Source organism: Hemiscyllium ocellatum, chromosome 5 (assembly GCF_020745735.1).
Source record: "Hemiscyllium ocellatum isolate sHemOce1 chromosome 5, sHemOce1.pat.X.cur, whole genome shotgun sequence".
In the NCBI taxonomy this organism is placed as follows: Eukaryota; Metazoa; Chordata; class Chondrichthyes; order Orectolobiformes; family Hemiscylliidae; genus Hemiscyllium; species Hemiscyllium ocellatum.
In genome coordinates this window covers 114,938,809-114,961,221 of record NC_083405.1, presented here as the reverse complement: position 1 = coordinate 114,961,221, position 22,413 = coordinate 114,938,809, and the positions used below count along the sequence as shown (strand labels likewise).

Here is a 22,413-nt window from a genome sequence, read left to right as displayed (position 1 = left end):
AGGAGTGGCATCATCACAAGAAGGTTGTGTTTATAAGGGTTTATAGATTTCTAAAATCATGAGGTGCATAGATAAGGTGAATAGCAAAAGGTCTTCCCCGAGGGTGGGGCAGTTCAAAACTAGGGGGTATATTTGTTTTAAGAGGAGAAAGACTTAAAAGGGACCTGATGGGAAATGTTTTCACACAGAGGGTAGCTTGTATGTGAAATGAACCTCCAAAGGAAGATGTATATGCAAGTACAGTTACAACATGTAAAAGACATTTGGATGATGAGCCAAATACAGCCAAGCGTATTTGGGAAACCTGGTCAGTATGGACCAGTTGGACAAAGGGTCTATTTCTGTGTTGCCTGTGATTGTAAATTGTAAACAATTACTTTGTCAGAACTGTCACTATTTTCCAAGTGTTCTGCTATTAAATCTTTAGCTACCTGATGAAGGAGCAGTGCTCCAAAAGCCAGTATTTCCAAATAAACCTGTTGGACTATAATCTGGTGTTGTGTGATGTTTACCTTTGTCCACCCCTGTCCAATACCTGCACCTCCTCATCATTAAATCTTTAATATTGGATTCCAGCATTTTCCTTGTTTCTGAACCAAAGAAAAAGTAAATAATAGTGTTACAGCATTACAGGTCAGGCAGCATCCAAGGAGCAGGAGAATCGATGTTTCGGGCATGAGCCCTTCTTCAGGATGCTGCCTGACCTGCTGCGCTTTTCCAGCAACACATTTTCAGCTCTGATTTCCAGCATCTGCAGTCCTCACTTTCTCCTCTACAGCATTACAGCCAACTTAAAATGTACTGAAAAAGTTTGTAATTCTGCCTCTGTGTGGTTTCAGTTTATAATTAAATAAGCATTTTCTGGGAAAGCATCATTGTGAAAGTAAAACAATAATCGTAATTGAAAGCATTTAAAAACAAATCTCCCTTTAATAACGTTATCATAATGAATAATAATATTACTTAGACATTTTCCATAAATACTTGAATTTATTTTCTATTAGGGATTCTAAATTCAGTTTCATTATTTTTGTAAAAACAAAATTAGCCGTGTTTGAGAAAACACCCGCTTCGTTGGTTGACTGAAGCAGTTAAGCCCCTCCCCAATATATAAAATAGGACTGCCAGTTCAAGTTCTGGATAGTTTGGACGAGATATGGCGAACAGAGGTGGTGGCTTTGCTATCTTAGTAACAGGTTTTTCACATATTACAAAAAAAAGCATTGCAACAAAATTAGTTGCCTACTTTCAGAGCAAGAAAAAATCAGGTGGTGGAGAATGTGATGTTGAGATTTTGGAAAACGGGAATGCTGTCGTGACTTTCCAGAAAAGTGATGGTACGTTTTATTTTGCATCCTATTACTTGAGTTGTGGAAATCAGGAGCAATTTGTGGGAAATACGTTTAAGTGAAAATATCTGTTGTGATTCAAAATTTGCGAGCAATTGCTCATAAAGAGATCACGAAATTGAAAGTGAAAACTAACTGAAACGTGAAGTGGGTCAGTTTATCAGCCAGCGTTACTTGCAGTTCCGAAAGGAAAAATAATTTAAATTCTAAGTTTTTGTTTAGAATCACAGAATCGCTGAACCGATTGCTTCTGAATCATAAACTTAGTGAAAATATTTCTTCCTTTATATTTGTTCGTGGGATTGACTTGGCTAGGTAAAAACGAGGACTACAGACGCTGGAAACCCGAGTCTGGATTAGAGTGGTGCTGGAAAAGCACAGCAGGTCAGGCAGCATCCGAGGAACATGAAGATCGACGTTTCCGGCAAACGCCCTTCATCAGGAATAAAGGCAGGAAGCCGCCTGGGTGGAGAGATAAATGAGAGGTGGTGGGGGTGGAGAGAAAGAGCATCGAGTACAATAGGTGAATGGGGCTGGAGGTGATAGGTCAGAGAGGAGGGTGGAATGGATAGGTGGAAAGGAAGATAGGCAGGTAGGTCATGGGGACTATGCTGAGCTGGAAGGTTGGAACTGGGGTAAGGTGGGGGGAGGGGAAATGAGGAAACTGGTGAAGTTGAAGTTGAACTGTTCCAAGGCGGAAGATGAGGCGTTCTTCCTCCAGGCATCGGGTGGTGAGGAGTGGTGGTGGAGGAGGCCTAGGACCTGTATGACCTCGGCAGAGTGGGAGGGGGAGTTGAAATTTTGGGCCACAGGGCAGTGGGATTGATTGGTACGGATGTCCCAGAGATGTTCCCTAAATAGTCTGCGAGGAGGTGTCCAGTCTCCCCAATATAGAGGAGACCACATCGGGAGCAATGTATACAATAAATGACATTGGTAGATGTGCAGGTAAAACTTTGATGGATGTGGAAGGTCCCTTTGGGGCCTTGGATGGAGGTGAGGGAGGAGGTGTGGGCTCAGGTTTTGCAATTCCTGCAGTGGCAGGGGAAGGTGGGTGGGTTGTTGAGGGGTGTGGACCTGACCAGGTCGTCACAGAGGGAATGGTCTTTGCGGAAAGAGGTGGAGAGAGAAGTATATCTCTGGTGGTGGGGTCCATTTGGAGGTGGCGGAAATGTTGTCGGATGATGTGGTTTATGGGAAGGTTGGTAGGGTGGAAGGTGAGCACCGGGGGGGGGGTTCTGTCCTTGTTACGGTTGGAGGGGTGGGGTTTGAGGGCGAAGGTGCGGGATGTGGACGTGATGCATTGGAGGGCATCTTTAACTACGTGGGAAGGGAAATTGTGGTCTCTAAAGAAAGAGGCCATCTGGTGTGTTCTGTGTTGGAACTGGTCCTCCTGGGAGCAGATACAGCAGAGGCAGAGGAATTGGGAATACAGGATGACATTTTTGCAGGAGGTAGGGTGGGAAGAGGTGTAATCCAGGTAGCTGTGTGAATCGGTGGGTTTGTAAAAAATATCAATGTCAAGTCAGTCGTCATTAATGGAGATGGGGAAGTCCAGGAATGGGAGGGAGGTGTCAGAGATGGTCCAGATGGACTCTCCACCACCACCCCCTCTCATTTATCTCTCCACCTTGCAGGCTTCCTGTCTCTATTCCTGATGAAGAGCATTTGCCCGAAACGTCGATTTTCCTGCTCCTTGAATGCTGCCTGACCTGCTGTGCTTTTCCAACACCACTCTAATCCAGGATTGACTGGTCAGCGTTTATTGCCTGTCCCTAGCTTCCCTGAGAAGGTAGTGGTCAGCTGCCTTCTTGAACTGCTGCAGCTCATATGCAGGAGGTACTGCCACAATGTCCATTGGGAGTTGCAGAATGTGTACCCAGTTTCAAATTCAGGATGGTGAGTGGCTTGGAGGCAAACTTGCAGCTGTTCCAATGCATTTGCTGCCCTTACATTCTAGATGGAAGTGGTCTTGGGTTTAGAAGGTGCTGCCTAAGGATCTTTAGTGAATTTCTGCAGTGCATTTTGTAGATAGTATGCACTACTATTATTGGCTATTAATTATGGGGAGTGCAGATGCTTGTGAATGTCGTGTCAGTTAAGTGAGTTGCTTTGTCCTGAATGGACATTCCTGATGAAGGGCTCCTGCCCAAAATTCCTCCTCCTCGGATGCTGCCTGTCTTGCAGTGCTTTTCCAGCACCATGCTAATCTTGTCCTGAATGGTGTCAGGTTTCTTCAGTGTTGTTGGAGCTGCTCCCATCTATCACCCTCCTGACTTGTGCCTTGTAGATAGTGGACAGGCTTTGGGAAGTGAGTTTACTCACTGCAGTATTCTTAGCCTCTGACCTGCTCTTGTGGCCACTGTGTTTCTGGTGAGTGCAGTTAAGTCTTTCATCAAAAATGAACCGAAACGCCGATTCTCCTGCTCTTTGGATGCTATCTGACATGCTGTACTTTTCCAGCACCACCCTCTCTAATCTTCTTAAAAGACCATAACATTGGTGCAGAAATTAGGCCATTCCGCCCATCAAGTCTGCTCTGCCATTCAAACATGGCTGAAAGGTTTCTCAACCTCATTCTCCTGCTTTCTCCCTGTAACCATGATTCTCTCGATACTCAAGAATCTCTCTATCTCAGTCTTAAATATACTCAATGCCTGGCACTCTCAGCCTTCTGTGGCAATGAATTCCATACATTCACCACTCTCTGGCTGAAGAAGTTTCTCCTTATCTCAGTTCTAAAAGGTCTTCTCTTTACTCTCAAGCTGTGCTCTCAGGCCCTAGTCTCTTCGACCAATGGAAGCATGTTTCCAAAATTTACTCTGTCCAGGCCATTCAGTATTCTGTACGTTTCAATTAGATCTCCCCTCATCCTTCTAAAGTCTATTGAGTATAGACCCAGAGTCCTCAAACGTTCCTCGTATATTAAGCTTTTCAATCCTGGGATCATGCTTGTGAACCTCCTCTGAACATGTTCCAAGGCCAGTCCATCTTTCCTGAGATATAGGGCCCAAAACTGTGCATTATACTCCAAATGTGGTCTGACCAGAGCCTTATAGAGCCTCAGACCTACATCCCTGCTTTAATATTCAAGTCCTCTCAAAATAAATGTCATCATTGCATTGCCTTCCTAACTATTGACTCAACCTGCAAGTTTATCTTGAGAAAATCCTGGACTGGAACTCCCCAGTCTCTTTGCACTTCAGACTTCTGAATTTTCTCCCCAGTTAGAAAATAAAGCCAGCCAAAGGAAAACATTGTATTATTGCAATTTCAGAAATAATGTCACCAATGCAATAAAGGACAAATTCAAGCCACTAAAATTGGGTGGATTTGTTTCAGTTGGTATGCTAAAATTGTGCAACCCACCCATTTCTATTTCTAAGGTAAGTTGAATGGGCAATCCATCTATCCAGAGGAGGTACATTTCTTGTAAATATTACAATCAACTAGCAAGCCTCAAAATGAACCATTGTGTGAAATTTAACTTGGACTGGCTGGATTTTTATTCATTTACTGGATGTGGGGGCTTCACTGGCTAGGCTAACATTTATTGCTCAGTGGGAAGCTGTTGGTCTGCAGTGGCACATCCAGACCAGGTAAGGATGACATTTTCCTTCCTAAAAAAAATTAGGGAATCAGATGGGGTTTTCCACTGACAATCAATATAGCAATCATTAGACTGTTAATGCCAGAGCTTTATTGAATTTGTATTCAAACCTGGCTCCCCCAGAATAATACATAAATGTTTCGATTAATAATAGTGATAAATACCACTATGCCATTGATTCCCATTCCCCAGGACTAAAGCATTAGTTAAAGAAGCCAAGGAATGCAGTATCCAAGAACCCAGTAAATGCGTGTCCTCTTGTTTCCACACTGATGCTGAGGCTTAGCTGTCCAACAGCCAATCTCACAATCTGGCTGGCTGCAGATTGGAAAGAAAGGCACAACGTCAGGTCCTGACATTAAATTTGGCATAAGTGACTACAAAGCAACTCTCATTCCACCTTCCACATCTCCCCCCCCCCCCCCCCCTTTTCCACTCTCTGGTGTCATACTGGAAAAAAGATGCCGAGGGAATTCACTATGCTTGAATATCTTCCATCTTGCTGAACAACATAATGTCTTAGCAGAGGCCTCATTTTAAAAGCTAGATTATAGTTTCAGTTTCACTTCCCTGAATTTTAATCTAGTTATAATAAACCAGTCAGCTATAAGTGAAACCTGACTTGATAAACAGTATTTGTTTTCTGCAGTTTGGTTACAATGGTGGCAAGTCACTGAACATATGCACACAAGGCTGTCAGTGTAATTTTAATAAAAGTGTTTAAGTTTATAATACATTTTTAAAAAAGTTTGAGAAGATCTCAGTATAATCAGCATTCAACTGCTCGAAATCCCTTTTTGGTGGCTTCACTGTTGGGTATTCTCTTCCTCACGAACCCTGGAGCTGTGAGTTGAGCTAAAATGGACTTTCTCTTTAGATATATAATTTGTTACCAAAATAGCACTGGGGAATGGCGACTTAAAGACTTTTCACTTTTTTTTGTAAAAATCTACAAGTGACAATAAATGACAATTCTATTCTCTTGTAAAAAGAGAGGTTCACTCCTTTCTTCCCAGTGAAGAATAAAGTCACTAGCAGGAGTGATCTATGGAATAATGGACAGGGTAGGAAAAGATATAATAAGTGTTGATGAAGGAACGACAATAATCATGTGATTTTATTCTGTGTATATACTGGTAACTTCAGATTAGGAATGGTAGCCTCATTAAGGAGTTCACAGAATGACTCAAGGTAGTTTCTTAGAGCAGTGCTTTGTGTAAACAAACAGGTTGTGTGAGGTTTGGTGTTCTGTAATGTGATAGGATTAATTAATGGCCTCAAAATAAAGAAAATCATATGCAGCAGTGACCATAATGTGACACAATTTGAAATGGAGAGCAGTAGCTCCAAGATCAGTATTTTAAGCTTAAATAAGGGCAATTAATTGGGCATTAAAGCTAAGCTAGCTGAAGTGAACTAGCATACGAGACTAGCGGATAAATTCACAGAGCTCAGTGGCAGACATTTAAGAGCTATTTCGGAAGACTCAATAAATGTTTTTCTAATATAAAGAAAGATTCCAAGGAGAGGATTAACGTTCCCTCGAAAGTCAGTTGGAGTACTCTGTTAAAAACAATGACTGCAGATGCTGGAAACCAAATTCTGGATCAGTGGTGCTGGAAGAGCACAGCAGTTCAGGCAACATCCAAGGTGCAGCGAAATCGACGTTTCGGGCAAAGGCCCTTCATCAGGAATAAAGGCAGTGAGTCTGAAGGGTGTAGAGCTAAGCTAGAGGAGGGTGGGGGTGGGGAGAAAGTAGCATAGAGTACAATGGGTGAGTGGGGGAGGGGATGAAGGTGATAGGTCAAGGAGGAGAGGGTGGAGTGGAAAGGTGGAAAAGGAGATAGGCAGGTAGGACAAGTCTGGAAAAGTCATGGGGACTTTGCTGAGCTGGAAGTTTGGAACGAGGCTGAGATGGGGGAAGGGGAAATGAGGAAACTGTTGAAGTCCACATTGAAAAGACCCCACCACCAGGGATATATTTCCCTCCTCATCCTTTTCCGCCTTCCGCAAAGACCGTTCCCTCCGTGACTACCTGGTCAGGTCCACGCGCCCCTACAACCCACCCTCCCATCCTGGCACTTTCTCCTGCCACTGCAGGAACTGTAAAACCTGTGCCCACACCTCCTCCCTCACCTCTATCCAAGGCCCTCAAGGAGCCTTCCACATTCATGAAAGTTTTACCTGCACATCCACTAATATAATTTATTGTATCCATTGCTCCCGATGCAGTCTCCTCTACATTGGGGAGACTGGGGGCCTCCTAGCAGAGCGCTTTAGGGAACATCTCCGGGATACCCGCCCCGTGACCCAACATTTCAACTCCCCCTCCCACTCTGCTGAGGACATGGAGGTCCTGGGCCTCCTTCACCGCCGCTCCCTTACCACCAGACGCCTGGAAGAAGAACGCCTCATCTTCCACCTCGGAACACTTCAACCCCAGGGCATCAATGTGGACTTCAACAGTTTCCTCATTTCCCCTTCACCCACCTCACCCTAGTTCCAAACTTCCAGCTCAGCACTGTCCCCATGACTTGTCCGGACTTGTCCTACCTGCCTAGCTCCTTTTCCACCTATCCACTCCACCCTCTCCTCCCTGACCTCTCACCTTCATCCCCTCCCCCACTCATCTATTGTACTCTATGCTACTTTCTCCCCACCCCCACCCTCCTCTAGCTTATCTCTCCACGCTTCAGGCTGACTGCCTTTATTCCTGATGAAGGGCTTTTGCCCGAAACGTCGATTTCGCTGCACTTTGAATGCTGCCTAAACTGCTGTGCTCTTCCAGCACCACTAATCGAGAAGTTGGAGTACTCTGCACATTGATCTGTGTGCCAACTCATTGACTTCCACATGCAGAAGTCACTGCCTTGCAAGGACCTTTAAAATCATGCAGCAGTTAAAAAATAGAAGAACGACTGGGGAGGATGTACCAACTGCAGTTTTCAAAAGAAGTTAAGGAAAGCATCAAATTATGGAAAAGGTCAAATGATTAGTATATAATTTAAACAACAACAGAGAATGCCTAAACGGACCATCAGAAAACAAAGTTAGAATATGAGAAGAATTAGGAGGAGAAAGTGAGGACTGCAGATGCTAGAGATCAGAGCTGAAAATGTGTTATTGGAAAAGCGCAGCAGGTCAGGCAGCATCCAAGGAGCAGGAGAGTCGACGCTTCGGGCATGAGCCCTTCTTCAGGAATGAGGAAAGTGTGTCCAGCAGGCTAAGATAAAAAGTAGGGAGGAGAGATGTCTTTAATTTCTGATCTCTCATAGAGAGATTACAGCTGAATATTTAGAGAAACTCAAGATAATCAAGAAGAGATAACATGGTTTTGCAAAAGACACAAAAGGCAGGTAATGAAAGTATTTTGTGATGGAATCTGCAGCTGGATATAAGTAGACTGAGTGGGCAAATATCTGGCAGGTGGTGTATAAAATACATTCATTGTAACTGGAAGAATTTTAAAAAGCAGGCATAACTTAAATGGGGAATGACTGCAGAATTCTAAGGTACAGAGATATCTAGGTGTTTTATTATGAGTCACTGAAAGTAAATGTAGGTACAGCAGGTAATTAAGAAAGCTAAGAGAATGCTATCCTTTACTACAAGAGGAATTGAATAGAAAGGTAAGAAAATAATGCTGCAGTTATTGATGTTATTGGGGAGACCACATCTTGAATATAAGTGCTGTTTTGATCTTTGTTTTTAAGGAAAGATGCAAATGTGTTCTAAGTTGTTTAGAGGAGCTGTGCTGGATAGGTACCTGAAATTGTGTTGTTGGATGTCTTATGAGAGTTTGGACACTGTTTCCACTGAATTTTATAAGACAGAGGGATGACTTGATTGAAGTACAAAACATTCTGAATGGTTTTGACAAGATGGGCACAAAAAATATGTTCCTCTTGTTGGTACATCCTGAATTAGGGGGCACTATTTTAAAATTAGGGCTTCCCCTTTTAGAACAGATGAGAAAAAATGTTTCAGAATTTTGTGCAGCATTGGAACACTGCCTCACAGGATGGTGGAGATTAGGTTATTGCAGAGTTAGATTTTTGTTAGGTAAAGGAATTGAAAGTTATCATGCAAAAAATGAATATGGAATTCAAAATACCAAACAAATCAACATGATTTTTTCTGAATGTCAGAGTGGAGCTTGAGGGGCTGAATGGCCTCTCCAGACCTAATATCTCTGTATCTCTTACCTTCCTGAACCGGACCCCGTCCTGGTCTGTGTCTTACACCCTCCCTAGAACCTTGAGCATTGCTCTTCCCTTTCTCCATGACACGTAGACACCAACCCCCCCCCCCCGCCCCAATTCTTTAGGCTCCTGGATCTGAGCTTCTCTTCCACTTAGCTTTGTTTTAGAATTTGCACTTTACATGTGCCCTCCATCTGGTCACACGTGTTGGTCAGTGCAGGTAGTTCTGAGACTTTAGCTGGTTCCAGCATTTGCCATTAAGTGGAGCATTGATACGATAACCAGCAGTAGTAGTAGTGGTACAGTAGCATTGGCAGTCAACAAACTTCCAGAATACTATCGGGCTGCTCTCTCATCAGAGAGAGATGTCTGATGGTGAAGTTAACCCGAGGGTCATCACTCCTCAGGAGAGGAGTAAGGTCGAAGGCAGGAAGGTCATTGCTGACTGCAGCAGGTGTGCAAATTAAATCTGTGCTGTTGGCATCATGCTGCATTGCAAACCAGCTATCCATCCAACGGATTATCTCAGTATAGCCAGTGTTCTCAGTGATAGCAGTCATTTGTTTTTGCAGTATTGAATTGTACAGTATTTTGTTTCAAATAGGATAGAAATTTATTGCTACGTGTACTTTTACATTACGAATACGGTGAAAAGTTTTATAAGTCACCCCACGACAGGTGCCTACATCATGATAGAAGTCATGTGTAATTTTTAAAAAAGTAAAATTAACACCAAGTTCATTACAATTCAGTTATTGGCGTCTGGGCTTGGGAAAGGCTGATTAAAAAGACTCAGCCAGGACAAGACCCCCATGCCAAGCTACTGGGATACAGAGATGGAAGCCTCCGCTGAAGGAGTCTGCCATGCTAGGCCAAGACCGCCTCTCTCTTACAAAACTGCCTGCCGGGCCACTGGAATACCTGGACATTGAAGACAACAAAGACCTCCATACCGGAATGACACCTCTATGCTGGGACATGACCACCATGTCAGACTGAGACCGCCTTTAGCCACCCGAATCCGGAGCCTCCGCTTAGCTTGTGAGTCCAGGCTGGGGGAGTCAGCTTGTCCTTCACTAGGTAGGAGACCCTAGATTGGGGTGGAGCCTTGTCCAGCTCATCCTGGCGTTGCTGCCAAAGCTACTGGAGGCTTCCTTCTTCACCGCCACTCTCCAGACCTAAAAGAAAAGTGTGAATGTAGTAGGGTAGTTGTAATGGGTAATTTTAACTTTCCCAATATTGATTGGAACCTCCTTCGAGCAGATGGTTTGGAAGGAGCTTTTTTGTAAGGTGTGTTCAGGAGGGTTTCCTAACTCAGTATGTTGACAGGCCGACGAGGGGAGAGGCCATTTTGGATTTGGTGCTCGGCAATGAGCCGGGGCAGGTGTCAGATCTTGTAGTGGGAGAGTATTTTGGGATAGTGACCACAACTGCCTCACATTCCACACAGCTATGGAGAAGGAGAGAAGCAGGCACAATGGGAGGATATTTAATTGGGGAAAAGGAAACTATGATACAATCAGACGTGAATTGGGAAGCATGGACTGGGAGCAATTGTTCCATGGAAAGGGCACTATAGACAAGTGGAGACTGTTTAAGGAACAGTTGTTGCAAGTGATGCACAAATGTATTCCTCTGAGACAGGCAAGAAGGGGTAAGATAAAGGAACCTTGGATGACAAGAGCAGAGGAGCTTCTCGTCAAAAGAAAGGCAGCTTACGTAATGTGGAAGAAGCAAGGGTCTTGCTCAGCTCTAGAGGATTACAGGCAGGTGAGGAAGGAGCTCAAAAATGGTCTGAGGAGAGCCAGGAGGGGGCACGAAAAAGGCTTGGCAGGAAGGATTAGGGAGAATCCAAAGGCATTTTCCACATATGTGAGGAATAAGAGAATGGTCAAAGAGAGATTAGGGCTGATCAGGGATAGCATAGGGAACTGTGTCTAGAGTCTGAGGATGTAGGGGAAGCCCTAAATGAGTTTTTTGCTTCTGTGTTTACTAAAGAAAAGGACCTTGTAGTGAATGAAACCATTGAAGAGCAGGTAAGCATGCTGGAACAGATGGAGATTGAGGAAGCTGATGTGCTGAAATTTTTGACAAACATTAAGATTGACAAATCGCCAAGGCCAGACCAGATTTGTCCTCAGCTGCTTTGGGAAGTGAGAAATGTGATTGCTTCGCTGCTTGCGAAGATCTTTGCATCCTCGCTCTCCACCGAAGTCGTACCTGAGGACTGGAGGGAGGCAAATGTAATTCCTCTCTTCAAGAAAGGAAATAGGGAAATCCCCGGCAAATACAGACCAGTCAGTCTCACATCTGTCGTCTGCAAGGTGTTAGAAAGGATTCTGAGGGATAGGATTTATGACCATCTGGAAGAGCATAGCTTGATTAAAGGCAGTTAGCACAGCTTTGTGAGGGGCAGGTCATGCCTCGCAAATCTTATTGAGTTCTTTGAGGATGTGACCAGACAAGTTGATGAGGGTCGAGCGGTGGATATTGTGTATCTGGACTTCAGTAAGGCATTTGATAAGGTTCCCTATGGTAGGCTCGTTTAGAAGGTCAGGAGGAATGGGATACAGGGAAATTTAGCTGTCTGGATACAGAATTGGCTGGTTGACAGAAGACAGCGAGTGGTAGTGGAAGGAAAGTATTCTGCCTGGAAGTCAGTGGTGAGTGGTGTTCCACAGGGCTCTGTTCTTAGGCCTCTACTCTTTGTAATTTTTATTAATGACTTGGATGAGGAGATTGAAGGATGGGTTAGCAAGTTTGAAGACGACACAAAGGTTGGAGGTGTCGTTGACAGTATAGAGGGCTGTTGTAGGCTGTGGCGTGACGTTGACAGGATGCAGAGATGGGAGGTGGCAGATGGAGTTCAACCTTGATAAATGCGAAGTGATGCATTTTGGAAGGTCGAACTTGAAAGTTGAGTACAGGATTAAGGATAGGATTCTTGGCAGTGTGGAGGAACAGCGGGATCTTGGTGTGCAGGTACATAGATCCCTTAAAATTGCCACCCAGGTGGACAGGGTTGTTAAAAAGCATATGGTGTTTTGGCTTTCATTAACAGAGGGATTGAGTTTAAGAGTTGTGAGATCTTGTTGCAGCTCTATACAGCTTTGGTTAGACCGCACTTTGAATACTGTGTCCAGTTCTGATTGCCCTATTATAGGAAAGATGTGGATGCTTTGAAGAGGGTTCAAAGGAGGTTTACCAGGATGCTGCCTGGACTGGAGGGCTTATCTTACAAAGAGAGGTTGACTGAGCTCGGACATTTTTCATTGGAAAAAAGAAGGAAGAGAGAGAACCTAATTGAGGTGTACAAGATAATGAGAGGCATAGATAGAGTTGATAGCCAGAAACTTTTTTTCCCAGGGCAGAAATTGTTAACATGAAGGGTCATAGTTTTAAACTGTTTGGCGGAAAGTATAGAGGGGATGTCAGAGGCGGGTTCTTTACTCAGAGAGTTGTGAGAGCATGGAATGCGTTGCCAGCAGCACTTGTGGAAGTGAGGTCATTGGGGATATTTAAGAGACTGCTGGACATGCATATGGTCACAGAAATTTGAGGGTGCATACATTAGGTTTACCTCACATGAGGATCAATGGTCGGCACAACATCCTGGGCTGAAGGGCCTATTCTGTACTGGACTGTTCTATATTCTATGCTCTAAAATGAAGAAAGAGAAAACAGAAAGAGCAAAAATGAAAAGATAGAAAGGAAAGAGAGATAGGAGAGAGTGGATGAATCATAGCATCATAGAGATGCACAGTACAGAGACTGACCCTTCAATCCAACTCGTCCATGCAGAGCAGATATCCTATGCTAATCTAGTCCCATTGCCAGCACGTGGCCCATATCCCTCCTAAACCCTTCCTATTCGTATTCCCATTCAGATTCCTTTTAAATGCTGCAATTGTACAAGCCTCCACCACTTTCTCCGACAGATCATTCCATACACACACCACCCTCTGCATGAATAAATTGCCCCTTAGGTTCCTTTTATATTTTTCCCCTCTCACCCTGAACTTATGCCCTCTAGTTCTGGACTCCCCACCCCAGGGAAAAGACCTTGTCAGTTTATCCTATCCATGTCCTTCATGATTTTATAAACCTCTGAGGTCACCCCTCAGCCTCCAATGCTCCATGGAAAACACCCCAGCCTATTCAGCCTGCCCCAGTAGCTCAGATCCTCCAACCCTGGTCACATCATTGTAAATCTTTTCTGAACCCTTTCAAGTTTCACAACATCTTTCCAATAGGAAGAGGTTCCGGCTCAGACCCTTACCCCGCTGCCAGCTTGAAGCATACTGTTTCTTTTATATTTAGTAACACACTTTAGTTGACATAATTTGCCAAATATGCAAGATACAGGACTTGATCTTTTACATTCCTTTACCTGGGCAAGAAATGTCCAAAGGAACCAGCCCTGACTTAAACATGATTTCCCTCGAAATTTAAAATCACAGCAATTGAAGTTATAATTTTCAGGAACACAACAATTAATGTCAGGAGTTATTGTATACTGTATATAGAAAAGTTTTGGTTAACCGCATAGTTCATATATAAAGTTCTATTGACCTAAATATGTACAAATATATTGGGCATGTTTTAACATCTCAGTGAGCACCTTATACTAAGCAGTGGGACTTGAACTTGACCTTCCAACCCAGATATAAAGACATGACCATTGCACAACAAATTGTCATCTGTATGGATAATTTCTAGTCAATTTGTTCAGAGATATTGTTATGTACCTTTAGAGCAGGTGAAACTTGAACTCCTGCCTCTTAGTCAAGAGGTAGGGAATTCACGTCACCACAAGAACCTCTTCTCTCCATCTCTAGATACTTAACTTTAAATTATACTATGAACAATCAACCTGAACTTTTCACTGTTTTTCCTTCACATGTTGCTGTACCTGCTGAGCATTTCCAGCTTCTTCTGGGTTTCCTGCAGATTTGTAATATTTATAATATTTTGCTCTTATTTCAAAAACGCTTGAAATCTGTTTTAATTTCCTTTAGTTTATTCTGCTGTTTGTAAATATGCAATTTTTGATTGACAATTTTAGCACAGAAATCTGTCTTGGAAAGGACACATGCCATTACAATTGATGGAAAAAACATTCAACTCTCAGTAACTCAGTACAGCGGTGAGTTGAAGAATTCTCAACAAGATGACCATGAAGTTTGCTCTCCAGTAAGTATAATCTCTGAAAGGCTGGGTGGCATGTTTGTATATCCTTGCAAGAGATAGTTATAAGCCACTTAATGGTTATTTAATTGCTGGATTTCAAATGTTTGGCATTCTGTGAGATTTTAGTCATGGAATTTAAGGTAAAGTACAAAATTCTTGACAAAGTTCTGAAGAAGTCATACTGGACTTGAAATATTAACTCTCTTTCTCCCTCCACAATTGCTACTAGACTGCTGAGTTTCTCCAGCATTTTCTGTTTTTTTTAATGAAATTCTGACATTCAGTTTGTTTAATTCAGTACAAGGAAACAGCTAGGTTCCACATCTAAATTAAATATTCTATTGTTACATGTTTAAGATTATACAGGATCAGTTGTCCACAAGAGTTGGAGATTTTCTGCTGCCCTGATCATACTTTAAAGTAAGATATCAAAAATCCAAGAATTACTATAATTCATCACTATGCTAATGTTTGGTATCACTAGGCAACTAATAGAAGTCATTAATTGTGTCAGTTACTGTAAAATATGTCCTCTTGCACTAGCATAGATTCAGTTCAAGATGTTGGATTTTTTCCTTGGGTTACCAGCTTAATTTAATTAATTATTTTAATTCATTCATGGAATGTGAGTAATGCTGGCTAGACCAGCATTTAATGACCTCAAGAAGGTGATAGTGAGTGACCTTCATGAACTGCTACAGTCCAGTTGGTGCAGGTAGACCTACAAAGTTGTGAGGGAAGGACTGCCAGGATTTTGATGCAGTGACAATGACTCAATAGCAATAGACTTTCCAAGTTAAAAATCACACAACACCAGGTTATAGTCCAACAGGTTTAATTGGAAGCACACTAGCTTTCGGAGCAACGCTCCTTCATCAGGTGATAGTGGAGGGCTCGATCGTAACACAGAATGTATAGCAAAAATTTGCAGTGTGATGTAACTGAAATTATACATTGAAAAATTGGTTGTCTGTTAAGCCTTTTATCTGTTAGAATACAGTGTTAGTTTCACTTCTTTCACGTGTAAATCACAAAACTTTTTTTTGAAAGTTGCATTCTCGGGTTAGCTGTTAACAATAGTGATAGCTAGACAATACGTTGAAAGTGTTAGCCCCCTGTGTTCTCCGCCTATGACCTGATGTTTAGATTGATTCTAATCTAAAAAGTGAGATAACAGAGTTTTACATAAATTCATGCAGTTTTTGAGCAAAGTGCAATGTAACTCTGCAAGTACAAATTCACCCCACAAAATATATGTGTGTGTGTGTGTGTGTGTGTGTGTACGTGGGGTGAGTCCAGAGTGTCTTAAGTCTGTGAGGGGGTGCATGTGGGGGTGTGTGTGGGTGTCTGTGTGCGCGTCTGTGTGTACCTGTGTCCGTGTGTATGTGAGAGTGTGTGTGTAGTGCAATGGTGATCACCTGTAATGTGACATGAACCTAAGGTCCCGTTTGAGGCCCTCCCTATGGGTACCGAACTTAGCTATCAGCCTCTGCTCGGCCACTTTCCTCTGTTGCCTGTCCCGAAGTCCACCTTGGAGGATGGTCACCCGAAGGTCCGAGGCTGAATGTCCTGGACCAATGAAGTGTTCCCCAACTGGGAGGGAACCCTTCTGTTTGTTGATTGTTGTGCGGTGCCCATTCATCTGTTGTCGTAGCCTTTGCTCGGTTTCCCCAATGTACCATGCCTCTGTGCCTACCTTATACGTTGCAGGCAAGGATGCCATGTTGGCTGAGTCACATGAGTACCTGCCATGCACAAGGTGGGAGGTGTTCCCACGCGCAGTAGTGGTATCTATGTCCACAATCTAACACGTCTTGCAGCATCCACCATGACAGGGTTGTATGGAGTTGTCCTAAGAGCCGGGCAGTTTGCCCAAATCATGAATAGATTTTCAAGTCTGGATGGTGAGTAGCTTGAGGTAGAACTTTCAGGTGGTGGTGTTCCCATGTATTGCTTCCCTTGTCGTACTAGCTGGTAGTGTTTGAATTTGGAAGGTGCTGTTCCGTTGTTTGCAATTTTTTAATTGTTACTAAAAGAACGTGGGTGGTTTATTTCTGTACAGACTGTGTATAGCTCAGATATATAATTGAAAATATTATCCCTCTTTTTAAACTGAAACATTGTTGTGACAGGTGGTGTAGTAGAACAAAGAAAAAGAATCAGATCATCACTCCTATCTCTGTCACAACTCTAGCATCATTGTTGGAATCGCATCTTCATGGGAATTCATGGCCTGTAATATATTTAGAACATACTATAATTGGCCCGAGCCAATTGAATGTACTATGGGTCCTAACATGTATTAGATTTTTCTAATGACTGTGTTTTTATTTGCAGGTGAAAAACAATTCTCCCTGTGCACCTGAAGGTAAGACAGACCATTCACCAGTGTTCACTCCGTCAACTACTGCATTAAAGATTTTAGAAATTAAAGAAGCAGAAGATCATTTAATTTTTTTGTACCATTTTTGTGCCTGCATAATAAATAATGAATGTGGGAGTTGGTGAGCTCCGATGTCTGGTTTGCAATACAAGGTGACACCAACAGTGAGGGTTCAATTCCCACATTGGCTGAGCTTACCATTCAGGACCCTCTTTCTCAACCTTTTCCCTTGCTCGAGGTGTGGTTATATCTCTCTGTAGTGAGAGAGCAGCCTATGGTCTAGTAGGCACTTCACCTTTTAAATAATAATTGGTCAGTAGGGAGTTTAAAGGTGGCAAGTTTCTTGAGTTATGATAGCTGCAAATATCACTGGAACGCATCTTGCAGCCAGGAGTCATTAAGAGATTCAATCTCATAAACGTTCTGTAGTTATTTAATGGCTAGAAATAAATTTAGGAGACATTTAATATCCAGTCTATGTAATATTCTTTTATTTTTGGCAGGTATTTGATAAGGTTATAGTTCATGTGCACCTAAAGAGAAAACGATTCTTGAAACAAATGGAGAAATAGCAAAAGAAAACATGAAGGATAGGTGGGAATAGGGATAAGGAGGGAAGCAATTGGGAGGAGAGAAAGAGAAATCAAGAAGAATGGTAGAGGACAGGAAGGGATGGATGGCAATTGTGAAGAGGGAAGGAGTGAATTCTCATGTCCTTTTTTTACACATGCACTTTTTCGGTGGTGGTCTCCAATGGTCTGTTGAGGACCATTTGTCAACTTGAATACAAGATCACTCTCTCCTCAGAGTAGCCAGCCCAGTACTATCCTCATTGAGGCAGGCTAAATTTGTGAAGGAAGTTTCAAACAAACATAAAGTCTCTTACCTACAAGTATAAAGACCTACCCTTTTAGCCACAAACTCCGAATAGTTATTTTAGTGTAACCACTAACATAGTGCAGTGAATGCTTTGGTGTCTATTTTATTACTGTAATAGGAAATGACGCCAGACAATTCCTGGTACGAAAGAGTGGAAGATGTAAAGTTAATCTCCCCTTCAGCATCATCATGAAGACCCAGTTACCTACAACTATGATCTTCTTTCTTGCCTGAATTTTTACACAAGGTTAAAGCAAGATGGACTGTTGCTGTCGGTGCACTTGATCTATACAGCTAACTTGGGGCAGCAAGATTCCATGATCCTAATTCCTCACAGACTACATACCAGGAGTGTACGTTTGGAATACCTTGCCCTCAAAGTTTTGTTTTAACTGTTGCTATTTTCTTTTCAACCCAGTAACAGCTCCACCCAGAATTGCACAGAATGAAAGTATTGAACAAAATACTCTGAATGACTCACCTCGAATTTGTATTAAATTGAAAACTGAGCAATTTGATCATGATCACTTTAGTCTTTTTATTGAATGCTGCAGCGGCACCAACTCTTTCCAAGTTTTACACACCAATGAAACTTCAGTTTATATTGTGGAGTTTATGCATAACATAGGTAAGATTTAAGTCAATAATCAACTATTGTCTTTGTAATTATGTATTGAAAATATTATCTTGAGTCATGTCATTAAAATGTTTTGTGACTAAAGGAAGTGTTGGGCAGAGAGACCCATGGAATTAGGGGAATGTTCTCCAAATCAAACAGTCAGTGCTCTTTAAAAAATAAATTTTAAAGGTCATTTAAAAGAAAAGATTATTACTGAGTAAGAATCTTGGAAGCAGAAAATGGAGGGAGCAGCTTTCAGCCAAAGCAATTGGAGAAAGAGATGGATAATTGGTGAGTATTATTGGATGGAGAGATGAAACAATATAGAGGGGAAAAAAATCAAATTGGCCAGAATTTTGTTGAGGTGGGTTATCTGTACTAACAGCTCTGAAAGCAAGAGACAGCTTGGTGTGACAACAGGGCCCTGGATTATAATCACTTAGGCTGCCAGCCCTTTTAAGGATGGTTGCCTACTGCCAAGAACTACTGGCACCTTCAAAGCCTTTTGTAGCCCCACTGTGAGTAGTTGCCAGTGCAAGACCAGCGTCCTGAGGAGGAGTGCCACATCTCCACATCTGGAAGCGCAACTTGAGTCTGGACTCACCTGGATTGATTGCAGGCCTGTGAGATTTGTTGTGGAGGATAGTAGTTGATGCTGTTGCCACAGGGGTATTTGTCCAAGCAAGGGGTCCCCCCTCCTCTTCAACCCCCAGCCCACTTCCCAGAATTTGTTGGTAGGCCAGCAACTATTCTTGTCATTTTACTGCTCCACCTACCTCCCTACCCATTCCTAAGGCACCAGGCAAAATCCAACCCAGCATGTTAGCCATCAATGGCCTGGCACTACTTTATGTATAAGAAGATATGGCAGGATTTCAGAGCAGCTATTTGGATAATAATACCTATAGTAGTAGAGGAAGGGACAGAGTATACAAATAGAAAAATAAAATAGTAAATAGAGTCAAGGTAAATGGTAAACAGGCCAAACTAATGGCTCTTTTCTTCAATGCATGTACTCTTCAGAACAAAATGGATGAATTAACCACAGAAATATGGTTTAATAGGCATGCTGTTCCAGCCATTACAGAGATAGAATATCTAGGGTATCAAGGCTGGGAACTAAATATTCAGGAGCATGTGACATTTCAAAAGGCAGGCAGGAAGGAATGGGGGTAGTATTGTTGTTACAGAATGGCATATACACAATAGCAAGATCGATCTTGAATTGGAAGATGTAGAATTCTTATGGGTGGAGGTAACAAATAAAAAGGGACAGAGGATATTGTTAGGAGTAATCCATGGGCCTCCCAACCGTAATGCTGCAATGGACAGTGAATAAATCAGGGTGTGTAACAAAGGTAGTAATGGGTAATTTTAATCTTCATATTGTCAGATTGGCAGGCAAAGCCATGAGGAAGAATTTATCGAGTTTATTTGGGACAGTTTCCTGGAACAATTTGTCATGGATCCAACCAGGGATCTGGTGATATATAATGAGGCAGGTTCAATTAAGATGTTAGATTAAAATATCTTCTCGGAAACGGTGACCATAAGATGGTATAATTTAGCATTCTGTTTAAGAGGGAGGAACATGGGTTGGAAACAACTGTGCTAAGCTTAAATAAGTGCAATTGCAAAGGAATGAGAGCAGAGTTGGCTGGAGTGGACTGGGAATGGGGTTTGCTGCAAATGTGGCTGAGGAACAGCAGATGTTTAAGAATGTAGTTCATTGCTTATAGCAAAAACACTTCAGTCAGGAGGAGCCAACCATGGTTAACCCTGGAAATTGATGATGAAACAGTGTGGCAAAGATTGGTGGCAAGTCAGGCCATTGGGAAATTTAAAATTAAAAAAATACTTTTTGAGTCTAAAACTATAAGTAATATCAAGATGGGCAGCAAGAGTTTCTTTCAATACTTACAAAAGAAGAGAGAAGCCAAAAGGAATAGAGGCCCCTTTTAGAGAATGAGGTTGGGGAAATAATAATTGGAATTAGGAAATGGTACAGGAATTGGATAAAAACTTTGCTTAGTCTTCACGATAGAAGACACTAAGAGCATTACAAAATTGGTAAATATTCAAGGGTCAAGAGGCAGAGAAGAAGTACGTCAACTAACATGAGGGAAAAAAGGTGCTCGGAAAGATTTTTGTGTTGCCATAGTTTTACCAGACCATAATGACTGGTGGTGATTTAACCTGAGGGTCACCATATCTCAGGCAAGGGAAGAGCTTAGGTTACCTACAGTGTGGAAACAGGCCCTTCGGTCCAACAAGTCCACACCGACCCTCCAAATAGTAACCCACCCAGACTCATTTCCCTATTTGCACCTGACTAATGCACCTAACCTTCTGGGCAATTTAACATGGCCAATTTACCTGATCTGCACATTTTTTGGATTGTGAGAGGAAACTCATACAGAGAATGTGTAAACTCCGCACAGACAGTCACCCGAGGATGGAATTGAAGCCGGGTCACGGGTGCTGTGAGGCAGCAGTGCTAACGACTGAGCTGCCCCAGATTGAGAAGGAGAGTCCTTCATGGTTACCTCAAACCACTGTTGGGAATTGAACCAACACTGTTGGCATCACATTGTTCTGCAAACCAACAATCTAGTCAACTGAGCTAAACTAATCCCCAGGAAAGATAATCGGGCTAAAGACCAATAAATCTCTTGGTCTTGTTAGGATGCATCCTTTTGAGATTAAAGGAAGGAGCTACAGTGATGTTGGATGCACTGGGAGTAATCTTCCAAGAAAGTTTGGATTCTGGAAAAGCCCCAGAGGATTGGAAAACACTGCCAATGTAACCCATTTATTTAAAAAGTGACAGAGGGAAATATTGGGCAACTATAGGCCAATTAGCTGTCTGTTAATATTACTCTATTATGCAATCAACATTGTATAATGAGGAAAGGCTGAGAGACTTGGGTCTTGATTGAAGATTTGCAGCTCGGGTATCCGTTGTTGTGGTTGTGTTCGCCGAGCTGGAAGTTTTTGCTGCAAACGTTTCGTTCCCTGGCTAGGGAACATCATCAGTGCTGTTGGAGCCTCGTGTGAAGCGCTGCTTTGATGTTTCTTCTGGTATTTATATTGGTTTGTTCTTGCCGCTTCCGGGTGTCAGTTTCAGCTGCAGTGATTTGTATATGGTCCAGTCGATGTGTCTGTTGATGGATGTTCTTGCCGCTTCTGGGTGTCAGTTTCAGCTGTAGTGGTTACCACGAACACCAGCTAGCCACAAAACGACACGACCAGTTATCACTAGTAGCCATACACTCAGACAACCATCAACATGAATTTGACTGGGAAAACACCACCATCATAGGACAAGCCGGACAGAGAACAGCCAGAGAATTCCTGGAAGCATGGCATTCATCCCCAAACTCCATCAACAGACACATCGACCTGGACCCCACATACAAATCACTGCAGCTGAAACTGACACCCAGAAGCGGCAAGAACAAACCAATATAAATACCGGAAGAAACATCAAAGCAGCGCTTCACACGAGGCTCCAACAGCACTGATGATGTTCCCTAGCCAGGGAACGAAACGTTTGCAGCAAAAACTTCCAGCTCGGCGAACACAACCACAACAGACTTGGGTCTGTTCCCAATAGGGCCATGGTGTCGGAGATGGCATTTTAGCATGGATAGAGGATTGGCTAATTAATAAAAAACAGTTGTAAGAAGATGGGTATTTTCAGGATATCAACCTGTCGGTAGGTATCAGTGCTGGGCCACAATAATTAAATTATAATTTCATGACTTGGATAAGGGAAGTGAATATACAAAAACCAAGTTTACAGATGATACAATAATGTGTGAGACTGCAACTGGTGTGGTTGACAAGAGATTGCAGAGTGGTATAGACACGGTAAATTCATGGGCAAAAACTTGGAAGATGGAATATAGAACAATACCGTGCAGAACAGGCCCTTCGGCCCTCAATATTGCACTGACCTTGTAAACTATTCTAAGCTCTACCCCTACACTATCACATCATCATCCATGTCCTCATCCAAAGATTGTTTAAATCTCCCTAATGTGGCTGAGCTAACTACATTGGCAGGTAGGGCATTCCACACTCTTACCACTCTCTGAGTAAAGAATCTGTCTTAAATCTATCACCAGTCAATTTGTAGTTATGCCCCCTCGTACAAGCTGACATCATCATCCTAGGAA

At 42.6% G+C, this 22,413-nt stretch overlaps 1 protein-coding gene across 1 annotated transcript in view; it reads left to right on the top strand.

The window, feature by feature from the left end:
* Positions 1-1,156: 1,156 nt before the first annotated feature.
* LOC132816231 (uncharacterized) overlaps positions 1,157-22,413 on the top strand; it is a 33,334-nt gene continuing 12,077 nt past the window's right edge. Inside the window, exons 1-4 of the mRNA XM_060825726.1 lie at positions 1,157-1,337; positions 14,227-14,354; positions 16,689-16,719; positions 18,032-18,241. Coding sequence (XP_060681709.1) covers positions 1,157-1,337; positions 14,227-14,354; positions 16,689-16,719; positions 18,032-18,241 — 550 coding nt within the window. The remainder of the gene's footprint in view (positions 1,338-14,226; positions 14,355-16,688; positions 16,720-18,031; positions 18,242-22,413) is intronic.